Below are 13779 nucleotides of genomic sequence, written 5' to 3'. Positions count from 1 at the left end.
CTTCTGTTTTTCCTACTATTTATTTCAATATTGTTTTAAAAAGAATAAACTCCTTTATGATATAGGTATGGTTAAAATAATACAGAAAAATTAGTCATCTGATATAATACAAATAAGTCACAATTTCCTTCATTAATTGCTTGAATATTCTAATTAATTTGTACTGCAACTCAATTGATGTAGACTAAAAGTTTATTTGATAAAAATGTCAAAAGATAAAATAAAATAACTTCTAGAAATGAATTAGTGTATATCTACTCTTTTATTAAAAGTAATTTAAAATTAAAAATAAGTTTATATAAAAATTTAAAAAAACTAAAAAATTATGAACTGTAAAAGAGAGATAACAATATAAAGAGAGAAAAAAATAACGAGACTTCTGAAAGAATATATATATATATATAAATTATATTTTTAAAACACAGTTTCATCCTCTTTGATAGTTTGAAGTGGTGTTTAAAAAACATTAACTTTTGATATTGTAAAATCGTGTTAACATGATTTATCTATTTTATGTACTTTTTCAAAAATTTGTGGATATCAATAAATTTGATAAAATATTTCATCCTTTTTATATAAAAAAAAAATCAAGTATTTGCTAACACTATCATTCAGTCAAAGCTTGTAAAATACATTTTAAACGGAGAAATATAAAAGCGAAAATTGAAGACACGAAGCAGAAAAGTCAAAGTTGACAGAGTATGTAAACGGTCAGAAAATTAACGTTTGCGTGAGACATGTGTGGTTGAAGTTGTTTGCATGAGACATGTGTTGCTGAAGTATGAAGATGGGTCCACGACACAATTAAAGCATAACTTTGCGCACATCCTGTTATGTTGTGATCCCCTATATATAGTGCTCAACACAATCTATCAAACCACACAGACTTGAGAAAGTTAGAAGTAATGGAGTTATGGATGAGATGGTTCTTTCTCTTTTTACTTTTTCATTTTTCATCCTCTCATTCCTTATGCCACACTTATGATGCCTTTCTCTTGCATCATTTCAAGAACTCCTTTACTATTATTACTGATTATAGTTGTTATTATCCAAAGACAGCAACATGGAAAAATGAGACAGATTGTTGTTCTTGGGTTGGAGTCACCTGTCACCCCATCTCCGGTCATGTGATCGGTCTCGACCTTTCCTGCAGTGGCCTTTCTGGCCAAATCTATCCAAACAGTACACTTTTCCTTCTTTCTCATCTCCAATCACTCAACCTTGCTTTCAACATTTTCTATCCATCTCATTTTTCATTTCTTTTTGGTAGGTTTGCTAGTCTCACATACCTTAACTTATCTTGTTCTTCTTTCCAAGGTCAAATTCCTTCCCAACTCTCACACCTTACAAAATTAGTCTCCCTGGATCTATCTCTTAACCCTGATTTAAAGTGGAAAGAAGGCCCTTGGAAGAGTCTACTCCATAATGCAACAGATCTTAAAGAGCTTGTTCTGGATGATACAGACATGTCTTCAATTTCAATCAACATTCTCAATTTGTCTTCCTCCTTAGTCACTCTTAGTCTTCAAGGGACTCAGCTAAGAGAAAACTTGACATATGGTATCTTTTGTTTACCAAATCTTCAACACCTCGATCTTTCATATAATCTGTTCCTTCAAACCCACCTTCCAAAAGTTGGTTGTAGCACTACTTCTCTTAATATCTTAGATCTTTCATATTCTAACTTCCAAGGGTCAATTCCTCCCTCTTTCTCTTACTTCTCACATCTTACTTTCCTAGACCTCTCATCTAACTCTCTTGTGGATTCAATCCCTCCCTCCTTCTCTAACCTCTCACACCTTACTTCATTATTCCTCTCACATAACTCTCTTGTGGATTCAATCCCATCCTCACTCCTAACCCTTCCACGTCTCTCTTTTCTCTATATCGATGGTAATAATCTTAGTGGTGAAATCCCGAATGTTTTTCCTCAGGCAAACAAATTTAAACAATTGGATTTCAGTAGTAACAATTTAGGAGGTGAGTTACCATCAACACTTTCAAATCTTCAACATCTCACTCTCTTGGATCTTTCCAGAAATAAATTCAGTGGTCAAATCCCAGACGTGTTTGTCGGGCTAACCAAATTGTCAGCTCTTGATATTTCGCAGAACAATTTTGAAGGAAAAATCCCATCTTCATTGTTTGACTTAACTCAACTTTCTGAACTGATATTTTCTTTTAATAAATTACAGGGTCCATTGCCCAAAAATATAACAGGATTTTCAAGTCTAATTATCTTATCATTAGATAACAACTTGCTTAATGGGACAATTCCTTCATGGTGTTTATCTTTGCCATCTTTGGTGAATTTAAATTTGTCAACAAATAAGTTCACAGGGCTTCTAAGTTCAGAATCATCATATTCCTTGGAGTCCTACAACAAGCTACAAGGTAATATTTCAGAAACAATTTTCAGTCCTGTAAATCTTACTTACATAGATCTATCGTCAAACAACTTAAGTGGATATGTTCACTTTCCTCTTTTCTGTAAGCTTCAAAATTTGGAATTTCTTAATCTTTCCAATCAGTTTTTCCTTAATTTTGAATCCAATGTCAACTGTACTTTTTCCTCGTTAGAGAATTTGGACCTATCTTCTACGAGTTTAACTGAATTTCCAAAGTTATCAGGAAAAGTACCAATATTAATACTTCTCTTTTTATCCAATAACAAAATCAAAGGAAAAATTCCCAAGTGGTTACCCAAAATTAGGTCATTATCTATGTTGGACCTCTCTCACAACCAATTGGAGCAATCCCTGGACCAATTTTCATGGAACCAACAACTTAGTTATCTTGATTTTAGTTTTAACAAAATCACTGGTGGCATCTCTTCCTCAATTTGCAATGCAAGTTCAATTGAGTATCTCAACTTGTCACACAACAAGTTGACGGGCATCATTCCACAATGCCTTGCTAACTCATCATTCCTTTCTGTTTTGGATCTACAACACAACAAACTTCATGGCACTTTGCCAAGTGGCTTTTCAAAGAACTGTCTGCTCAAAATTCTGAATCTCAATGACAACCAATTAAAAGGTTCTTTGCCAGAATCTATGTCCAATTGCATTACTCTAGTGGGTTTAGATTTTGCCAACAATCAATTAGAAGGTGCATTTCCTAATTGGCTTCAAGGTCTATCACATTTAAGATTATTGGTTTTGCGATCCAATAAGTTTCATGGCCCCATTGAAAATTTAAAGACCAAACATGGGTTTGCCAATTTAGTTATACTTGATATCTCTTCCAACAACTTCAGCGGCCCAATACCAGAGGTCTACATAAGAATGTTTGAAGCTATGAAGAATGTTGTTCAAGATGAATATGAGGAATACATCAAAAGTTATTCAGGTTATGATTCTTTGACTATAACAACAAAATCAATCGTTGTTACAATGCAGAAAATTCGGACAGACTTTGTAACAATTGATTTATCAGAAAACAGATTTGAAGGAGAGGTTCCAAACGTGATTGGAGAACTTCATGCTCTTAGAGCGCTCAACCTTTCTCATAACACACTTAGTGGTCCTATTCCTCAATCCCTGGGAAATTTGACAAACTTAGAATCGCTAGATCTGTCCTCAAATATGCTTACTGGTATGATTCCTACAGAACTAACCAATTTGAACTTTCTGGAAGTTCTGAATATTTCCAATAATCATATTGTGGGAGAAATACCTCAAGGAAAACAATTCAATACATTTTCCAATGATTCCTATAAGGGAAACTCTGAGTTATGTGGGTTCCCATTGACAAAAAAATGCAACAAGGACATTGAAGAACATTCTCCACCTTCAGTGCCCTTCAAGAGAGAACATGGATATGGATATGGATTTGGATGGAAAGCGGTGGCAATAGGATATGGATGTGGAATGGTATTTGGAATGGGAATGGGATGTTGTGTGTTATTAATAGGAAAGCCTCAATGGCTTGTGAGAATGGTTGCATGACTTGGGGTTGTTTTGTTGTACACTTTGTTCAAATTCAATTGTGCCTTCATTGAAAACAAAAGAAGTTAAGCAAGAACGTTATCACTTTATCACTTTGCACTGCATAGGATATTTGATTCAAAGTTTAGTTCTAATATGAATGTGTTGTAGGTACCTTATGGATATTTAATTCCAAGTTTAGTTGTAATATGAGTGTCTTTTTTCTGATTATTTTGTTGATAGAAGACTGTGATGAAGGATTTCATTTCCCTTGAGCTAACAAATTTGTTTTATTTTGAATATATTGTTGTATTGGTTATATATTATTAATAGTTGTTGTACTCCTAAAAATAATTATATATTGACTAAAAACATAGAAAAATTGTAATTATGTATTTTAAAAAATGCTATGTATTTTTCATTGCTGAATTCCTTTTCTATTAATTGTATTTGGTTCTCTTATTATTTTTTTAGTCATTATTCAATTGATGATTTTGCTCATAACGTAGAAGAACTTACAAGCAATGTGTTCAAATTATTCAATATGTCATTAACCACAGACCAGTTGAGAGCAGTGAAAATATTAGTACAAATATAAATTGTAAAATATATATAATATAAATTTTAACTAATTTGTAAAGTCTTTAATTTCTTTTCATTTAAATAAAACATGAGTTGTTGCATATGAAACCCCTGCACCTTCTTTTCTCTTTCATCTCTTCTTCTTTCTTTTGTTTTTGTTTGTTTTATTTTTTTCTCAAAATCTCATCTTCCTCGTACAAAGTTCTAAAAAGAGGATTGAACAGAGTCTCAAACTCTTTTTTGCATAACATAAAATTAAAATAACTTAAAATAAACAAACCAACCATAAATAAAATTTTATGATAGTTTATCCCAAATCTTCACAATATATTAAGTTTTCCTTATAAAAAATTTCACTAATCAAATAAAATTTTGATTACAGCAAGTACATCAAAATTTTCATATTACACCTCTCCAGATTACACGATTATTAAATCTCAGGTACAATTTTTCAATCTTTTCCAAAAATTAAGAACTCTTGAAATAACAAAAAACTCTCCAAAGAGAGAGTATATATTAAGCTCATTTGTGCTAAATTTACGAAGTTAAGAATAATACAAAAGGTTTCACATTCTCAAAGTTTGTACTAAGATCACTGTTGGACTTCGTATGCACACAATTATATCTCTTTCTTTAATATATCACTTCTTCTTTTTTTCTAACTTTATGGTTTTTTTTCTTCACTCACTCTCTCTCTCTCTCTATATATATATATATATATATATCTTTGTTCTCATGGTTTTTTATGGTTCCGTGATATGAAGGTTCAAAAAGCTCAAAATAATGTTTAAAACCAGTGTAAACTTCAAGCTTTGGCTGCTGCAATACGCACTATGATAACGGTTGAAAATGTTGTTATATGTAATGTGACTTTGATACTAAAAACATCCTTTTTCACTTAGAAACTTGCTTTGACTCATGCTTTTGCATTAAGTTGTGTGAATAAGAGAGTGGATGTTGATTTAAATGATTCTATGACTAATTCCCATTGTTTTGGTAGAGAATGAAGTAATACTGGAAATAGAGATGAAGAACCAAGGAGACAAAAAGGCTTGGAAAAACACTAGGAGGAGGGACAACACAGAGCTTAGACGCCCTGTATGGACAGCACAAAAATCACATTTTATAACATACAAAAATGACCTATTTTAACGTACAAAATGAAGATATAACTCTGAGCGATATAATAAGTCTACAAATTTTATGACGTAATGAAAAAGTACATTATAATAGATTCAACCTCATAAAAAAGTACGTTATAATAACATAGCAAAAAAAGTTTGTTATAATAGATTCAGGTTTTTTTTTTAAAAAAAAAAAAAACAGGCTGACATTTTGACATTCAATCAAATGTACTAATATTATCTTTTAAATTTGTTGTTACTCATTTACCCAATATTATATTTCATCTCCTAAAAAAATAAAGACAAATAAAATAAAATTTCATTGTCTATTACAAGAGAAAAATAATAATGATCCAAAAAAATTGGCAAGACAATAAAATTGCTAAGAGAAAGTGTTCAAGGTATAACTAGTTAAAAGCATGAAATAAAATACATTCAACATAGAAAGAATAAGGTGTGACAGGATATATAGCAATACTTACTACACATTAAACTCTAAAAGCCTAAACAATAATAATCAAGATAAGACTCATTATTCTTGAGTGACAGGATCCGTTTCAGTAGAATGGCTATCGGCAAAATAATCTTGAAGCTTGAGTGGCAGGATATGTTCCAATTACCAAATTATAATATTCATTAAATATTAAAATACAAATATTCAAAATTTTAGAAGATAAATTTCTACACTCACAATTTACGCAACGGTTTTTACTCTTTAGGTCGTAGTATTTCATTGTTGTTTAAAATCATTTTTGTTGTAGTACTATTGCTCTTCATCATCAATTCACTTTGTTGCCACCCATTTCTCTCCCTTAATCACTGGACAACTTCCATGAAGAGAAGTCTGCATTCAGAAAACCAGAAGTTTAGTAATATAGCAACGAGCAATATGTAAATATGTATAATATAAAAATATAGAAACAATGTATCTTTAAGAGGGAATTGTTCTCTTTATGAAATTATTATAAACTAACAACGAGATTTAGTGTTATATATGTAAGTAATAGATTTATCCACTATCATAGGTTTGATATAACACTATCAAAGGTGAAGATTTACCCCTCCATGCCTATGGCCATGATAGCAGCAGCTTCCATAACCCATAGGATTCCACATAAACCCCAAAAACTTCAATATCTTACTTTCCTGTTCAATTATCAAAAGGTATATGCCGAAGCTATTCATGAGAAACCTGATAAACATTTCGAAAAAGAAATAAGAAACTAAAAAGGCATTGATGTTTGACTTTTTACCTTCTTTTCTTCAAGCTTATTGTATCCAAACAAGTCTAGCCTCTCTTGTACTTGTTGAGAGCTTAAGCCTTCTCTTATGCATTTAAGATTATCAAAAACCTCTTCAAGAGGAATGTTCTCCTGCATGTCATAAATTCCAAGTTCATGAAATGCCTTGAACCAAATTGGTTTTTACCTCCTATGTACAACTACTAATCATCACAGAAGTAAAATTTAAAATCTATTCTCTTCCAACAACACAATATATGCACTTTTGAGCTCTGAGTCTCAGTTAGAACCCTTTAAATGTAGATATTGATGAACCATATCAGCAAAACATAATAAAAAATGTTAGTCATGCTCCAAAAAATACGATTTAACATTCACAGCTTTTAATCATGTCTTGTTTTGAGGATTGTTAGTTTTTCCGTTACTGTCAGAAGGACAGTTACGTGGTATTCGATTTGAGTGTTTTTCCCTTTTCCCGTTTTTCCCCCTTCGAACTCTATATATACATATAGTAGTTCTTCCCTTAAGAGTAGAATACAGAAACATTATACATGTATGAGTTTTATTTAGAAATAATAAAAGATTGCGTTTTTCTTACCGATCTCCTTGCACTGATCAACTTTGTCTTCTTCGTCGTCGGCCACTGTAGCCACCGCCGGAAGTTCTCGCCGTCGCATTCCTCGGAGACCTCTCGATGGTCCGTTCTCTCTCCTCTCACAAGAAATCCTTTATCGTCTAAATGACGCTTCTGTTTTGCCAAAACCCTTTTGATGTTTCTTGGGCTGAAGCCAATTGGGCCACCAACATTAGTGCACGGTGTTGGGCTACGTCGAATATGGTATCAGAGCAGGTCTAGTGCCTACTCTGCTTCCGTTGTTCGCTTCTTCTTTCTTGAAGATCTTCTTGGATTACTTTTCTAGGCTTCTTCATGGAACAGATGGATCAGTCATCCAACCCAATTAGTCCCTTCTATCTACACCCAGGTGAAAATCCTGGACTCACCTTGATCACTCAAGTTTTAAACGACAACAACTACTCCTCATGGAGCAGGAGCATGCGACGTGCCTTGCTTTCCAAGAATAAGGTTAAATTCATTGATGGTACGATAAAGAAACCGGAAAGAATGGATGTTTTGTTTGATGCCTGGGAGAGGTGCAACATGATGATCTTATCTTGGATAACAAAAACTCTCTCCCCTGAGATAGCTAAAAGCGTCATATATGTGGAGGAGGCAAAAGAACTATGGGATGAGCTGAAAGAACGTTTTTCAAAGGGGGATTATTTCAAGATATCTGACTTACTTCAGGACATACACTCCATCAAACAAGGAGAGCGAGGAGTCAGCCAATTTGTCACTGACCTTAAGATTCTATGGGAAGAACCAGAGTCTTTAAGACCCATACCCACATGCACATGTCCAACCCCTTGCAACTGTGATCTCTCCAGATGTTCTTTGAAATACAGGGAAGTTGAACATGTGATCTGTTTTCTCAAAGGACTAAATGATTCCTACAACATTGTCAGGACACAGATCCTGTTGATGGACCCTCTTCCATACATTAACCGTGTCTTCTCTCTTATTATGCAACAAGAGAGACAAGAAAAGCAAGTCTCTGCTGAAATCAAGATTTTGGCTAATGCTGCTGACAGAAGTAGTTCCTGGAAGCCTGATCAGAATTGGAAAAATCAAGGGAATCAAGGAAGAGGTCCTGGATTACGTGGACAAGGAAGAGGTAGAGGCAAAAATTCTAACTATGGAAAGCAATGTTCTTTTTGCAACAAATGAATCACACAGTGGACAAATGCTATTCTAAGCATGGATATCCTCCTTGGTACAAAAAGGGGGACAATAATTCTGAGAAAAGAAATTATTGGAGTTCTGCTAATGTTAGCTCGAATAGCAATGGGACTGAAGGGGTTCAAAACATTTAACAGATCAATAACGGCAACATTCTAAATTCCCTCACAACTAAACAAATGCAGAAATTACTCAGAATGATAGATAAAAGCGATGAATCTATCCACAAGATTAATCAAGTCCAGAGAAACAATACTGAAAATGAAAAAGGTAACCTATCCTGGATTTTAGATACTGGTGCTACTGATCACGTCATACATGATAAAACGAATTATATGACCTTTTATAAGATCAAACCTGTTCCTATCAGATTACTTAACAACACGATAATTACTACTGAATACGTTGGGACTATGCAATTCACAAAAAAGTTTATCATTGTTAATGTTCTTTACATTCCTGACTTCTGTTTCAATCTGATTTCTGTCCAAAATCTTATTAAGGACTTGAATTGCAGCCTAACCTTTTCTTCTAAGACTTGTCAGATAAGGGAGAACAATACTTTGAAGATGATTGGATGTGCTAACTCTTGGGGAGGCCTCTATTATCTACAAGCTTTTTCAAAATCCAATTCAAGATGTATTACAAATTCTGTTTTTTCTTTTAAGAGTGTTGATATTAATCTGTGGCTTGTTAGGCTAGGCCATCCAAGACAAAAGGTTGTAAGACAAATGTGTGAGAAGTTTCCTTATATCAAAATGGGTGCTGATATTGTTTGTGACACTTGTCATTATGCTAAACAGCACAGATTACCCTTTACTAAAAGCGTTTCTCTTACTAATGAATGTTTTGATCTTATACACTGTGATATATGGGGCCCTCTCAAAACTATTTCTGTCCATGGGCATAGGTATTTTCTTACTATAGTAGATGACTATAGTAGGCATGCATGGATTTTTCTAATGAACAATAAAGGACAAGCTAGAGACTTACTACAAAACTTCGTTATTAAGATCAAAAATCAATTTAACAAAATGGTTAAGGTCATTAGATCAGATAATGGACCTGAATTCAACTGCATGAATTTTTACGATTCACATGGCATTATACATCAAAAAAGTTGTGTTAAGAACATAACTCTTACTGGTCCTATGCAGTAGGACATGTTGTTTACCTAATAAATAGATTACCCACTCCCTTTTTAAATAACAAGACTCCTCATGATCTGTTGTATAATCTTCCTCCCACTTACTTAGATCTAAGATCCTTTGGATGTTTGTGTTTTGCTTCCACACTTGAGAACAACAGAGGTAAACTTGATCCAAGAGCTAGGAAAGGTATATTTCTAGGATATAAACCTGGTATGAAGGGTTATATTGTACTTGACTTGAACACCAGGGAACTTTTTATAAGGAGAAATGTTGTCTTTCATGAAGACATCTTCCCTTACCAAAATCAGCAAGGAAATGCTGAAAATATTGACAGTGAAGGAGACAAGGCAGACTCTCTCCACAATCTACTGGGAGATCAGTGTACCACAAACAATGACAGACACACTGAACCTAATGCTGAAAATGAAGAACAGATACAACAGACATCTGATAATAGAGAAAATAGTTGCAGTACAGGAAACAATCAGGAGGTTCGTGAGCAAAGGAGATTCGAAAGGCCTAGAAAGACACCGGAATATCTCAAAGACTATGTTCACCAGGTCAATCAATCCTTAACTATGAAAAACAATTTTAAGACTCCTTATCCGATTTCTAATTCATTATGCTGTGATAATTTGACAGAGAAACACTTAAGATATACATTGGCTGTCACTGAAAACAAGGATCCTCAATCTTATAATCAAGCTAAGGGAATGGCTAAATGGGTGGAAGCCACGAAAAGAGAAATTAAAGCTTTACAGGATAAGAAGACTTGGGATTTAGTACAACTTCCTTCAGGAAAAACCCCCATAGGGTGTAAGTGGGTGTACAAGACCAAGTATAAGGCAGATGGTAGCATTGAAAGGCTTAAGGCTCGATTGGTGGCAAAGGGATACACCCAACAGGAAGGAATTGATTATCTGGATACCTTTTCTCCTGTGGCCAAGCTAACTACTGTCAGATTATGCATAGCTCTAGTTGCTTCACACAATTGGTTTCTACATCAACTTGATGTAGATAATGCGTTTTTACATGGAGATCTCAATGAAGAGGTCTATATGGAACCACCCCTAGGTTTGAACATCCAAAAAGGACAGGCTTGCAAGTTAACTAAATCTTTATATGGAACAAGCCATTAGGCAATGGTTTGGAAAACTGTCAACCTTTCTAATATCTGCCAATTTTATCCAATCAATTCATGCAAACCCCTACTAGTTATCACTATCGTGCTGTTCAACGCATTCTCAGGTACATCAAATCCGAGCCGTCCCAAGGATTATTCTTTGCTACAGATTCTCCTATGAAGCTAAAAGGTTTTAGTGACTCTGATTGGGCCACTTGTCCCAACACTCGAAGATTCACCACAGGCTTCTGTGTTTTTCTTGGATCGTCTCTCATTTCCTAGAAGTCTAAAAAGCAGAAGACGGTCTCCAGATCCTCTACAGAAGCTGAATATCGTGCTCTTGCTGCCATTGTATGTGAAATATAGTGGCTTTGTTATCTCCTACAGGACCTTCAGATAGAAGAATCCGGAACCCCTGTTTTGTACTGTGACAACAGGTCCGCGAGGCATATTGCTCATAATCAGAGCTTTCACGAACGCACCAAGCACATAGAGCTTGATTGCCATGTTGTTCGTGAGAAGATACAAGAGGGTCTTCTTCATCTCCTTCCCGTTCGATCCGACGAGCAACTGACAGATCTTTTCACTAAATTTCCACACCGTGTCAAGTTCAGAACCATTGTTCCCAAGCTTGGACTGGTGAGTATACACCGTCCAGCTTGAGGGGAGGCTTTTGAGGATTGTTAGTTTTTCCGTTACTGTCAGAAGGACAATTACGTGGTATTCGGTTTGAGTGTTTTTCCCTTTTCCCGTTTTTCCCCCCTTCGAACTCTATATATACATATAATAGTTCTTCCCTTAAGAGTAGAATACAGAAACATTATACATGTATGAGTTTTATTTAGAAATAATAAAAGATTGTGTTTTTCTTACCGATCTCCTTACGCTGATCAACTTTGTCTTCTTCGTCTCCGGCCACCGCAGCCTCCGCCGGAAGTTCTCGCTATCGCATTCCTCGGAGACCTCTCGATGCTCTGTTCTCTCTCCTCTCACAAGAAATCCTTTCTCGTCTAAATGACGCTTCTGTTTTGCCAAAACCCTTTTGACGTTTCTTGGGCTGAAGCCAATTGGGCCACCAACATTAGTGCACAGTGTTGGGCTATGTCGAATATCTTGTTGCATCATCTTCTTATACAATGTTGTTTATACAATGTTGTGCCAGAATGGTAACAGGGTCAAATTATATAAAGAGAGATCAGACTATATAAATATAAATATATAAATAGGGTAAAACATGACGACTAGACCTAGAACAATCAAACACTACAACAACTTCGAATAAAAAATACCTCCAACAGATAAGAATAAAGACCATTGATGCAACCTTCACCTATGGCACCAAGGGCCAAGACAACAGCTTCTCGTTCTTTCCAAGCATCATCCCTATCAGCAGACAACTTAGCCTGAACAAATTCTTATAACCTTTAGTATATCCACACACAAAAATAAGGCTTGTGGAGAAAATAATGGGAAACAACATATATTTTATGCTTTATAAATGTTGCAACTTCAACAACATCATCGATGCAATCCTATCACAAAAAAATAGTAAAACCCCAAAATCGTTTTACCTGGCATTTTGTCCCTATCACCACCTTTTAGAACCACGAGGTAGTGAACAAAAGAAGGAATCACAACCTCAAGCTTCCCATCACTACAAAACAATAACGCATACATTTGACAAATGAAAATAAATAATAATAAAAATACAAATCACAGAACAAGTAGAGTATACCAAGCTCCTCTTCCGCCATTATTACCAACACACCAACACATAAACTCTCTCTCACCACACCACACCAGAGAATGATGAATGAGACTACACAAAATACCACAACAATGAATGATGAACGAGTGATGACTCCTAGTGGGCATAAGGTTTGGTTGTGAAAGGGAGAAAAAGGAAGCTTGAAGCTTCTGTTGGGCAATAGAGATTGACTTGAATAGAGAAGAAGAATAAGATGGAGGTTGCTCCCTTTGTTTGAGAAGAATAAACCCTAGTGGTTTTTGAAAGAGAGTAAATGGACCAGCCCATAAATTTTGTTTCATATATTATTATTTATTTATTATTTTTTTCATATGTTATTATTCTATCAGACAAGAAAACGGGTATCGAATGGATAATCCGTGCGTTTTTTTTAAGTTAGTATCCGACGGGTAGCGAGACGGCGAAATGGTACAATTTTTACCTGCAGGTTAGATTCGGGTATCACACTATCCGTACCTGACCCGACCTGTTACCATCCCTACCAATGACAAACCAAAACTATATAAAAAGGTTCCCAAACATGCACATTGGTAAAAAGTAATGGATGAGGAAGTGGTTGCTCTAGAATATAATCAGACATGCAAGTGGGTCTATAAACCTAAATGGAAAGTTGATGATATATATATATATATATATATATATATATATATATATATATATATATATATATATATATATATATATATATATATATATATATATATAAGACAAGTCTTGTAACTAAAGGATATACACAATTGAAGGACTTGACTTCTTTAATACTTTTCTTATGTAGATGATGTCATCATTATTGGAGCCAACATTATTTAAATTGAAAGGATAATTGAACTTCTCAAAAGAACTTAAGATAAAGAACCTCGGTGAGTTGACTTCCTCTGGGTGGAAGCTGTAAGATATAAAGACGATGTTCACCTATGTCAACAGAACTTGAAGATACAAGACTGACATCATGCTCCAGTTTCAACTCCTACGAATCATTCAGTTAAATTTTCTATTGTTGTTAGGTCAGATATTACTAAAGTTGTGCATCAAGGTGCTTTAAGAATTTTACGCTACCTCAAAC

At 34.5% G+C, this 13779-nt stretch overlaps 1 protein-coding gene across 1 annotated transcript; it reads left to right on the top strand.

Moving 5' to 3' along the window:
* The first annotated feature begins 904 nt into the window (after nt 1-904).
* Nucleotides 905-4168, top strand: LOC106760064 (receptor-like protein 12). Its single transcript, XM_014643503.2, has one exon. The coding sequence runs from the start codon at nt 906-908 to the stop codon at nt 3948-3950; it is 3045 nt and encodes a 1014-aa protein (XP_014498989.1). The 5' UTR covers nt 905; the 3' UTR covers nt 3951-4168.
* Nucleotides 4169-13779: the final 9611 nt, after the last annotated feature.

Source organism: Vigna radiata, chromosome 1 (assembly GCF_000741045.1).
Source record: "Vigna radiata var. radiata cultivar VC1973A chromosome 1, Vradiata_ver6, whole genome shotgun sequence".
NCBI classification, from domain to species: domain Eukaryota; kingdom Viridiplantae; phylum Streptophyta; class Magnoliopsida; order Fabales; family Fabaceae; genus Vigna; species Vigna radiata.
This window is presented reverse-complemented; position numbering and strand designations above follow the sequence as displayed.

Bases quoted from the DNA above. Each gene is read 5' to 3' on its own strand.
- LOC106760064 (XM_014643503.2), top strand. From the start codon at position 906: ATGGAGTTATGGATGAGATGGTTCTTTCTCTTTTTACTTTTTCATTTT.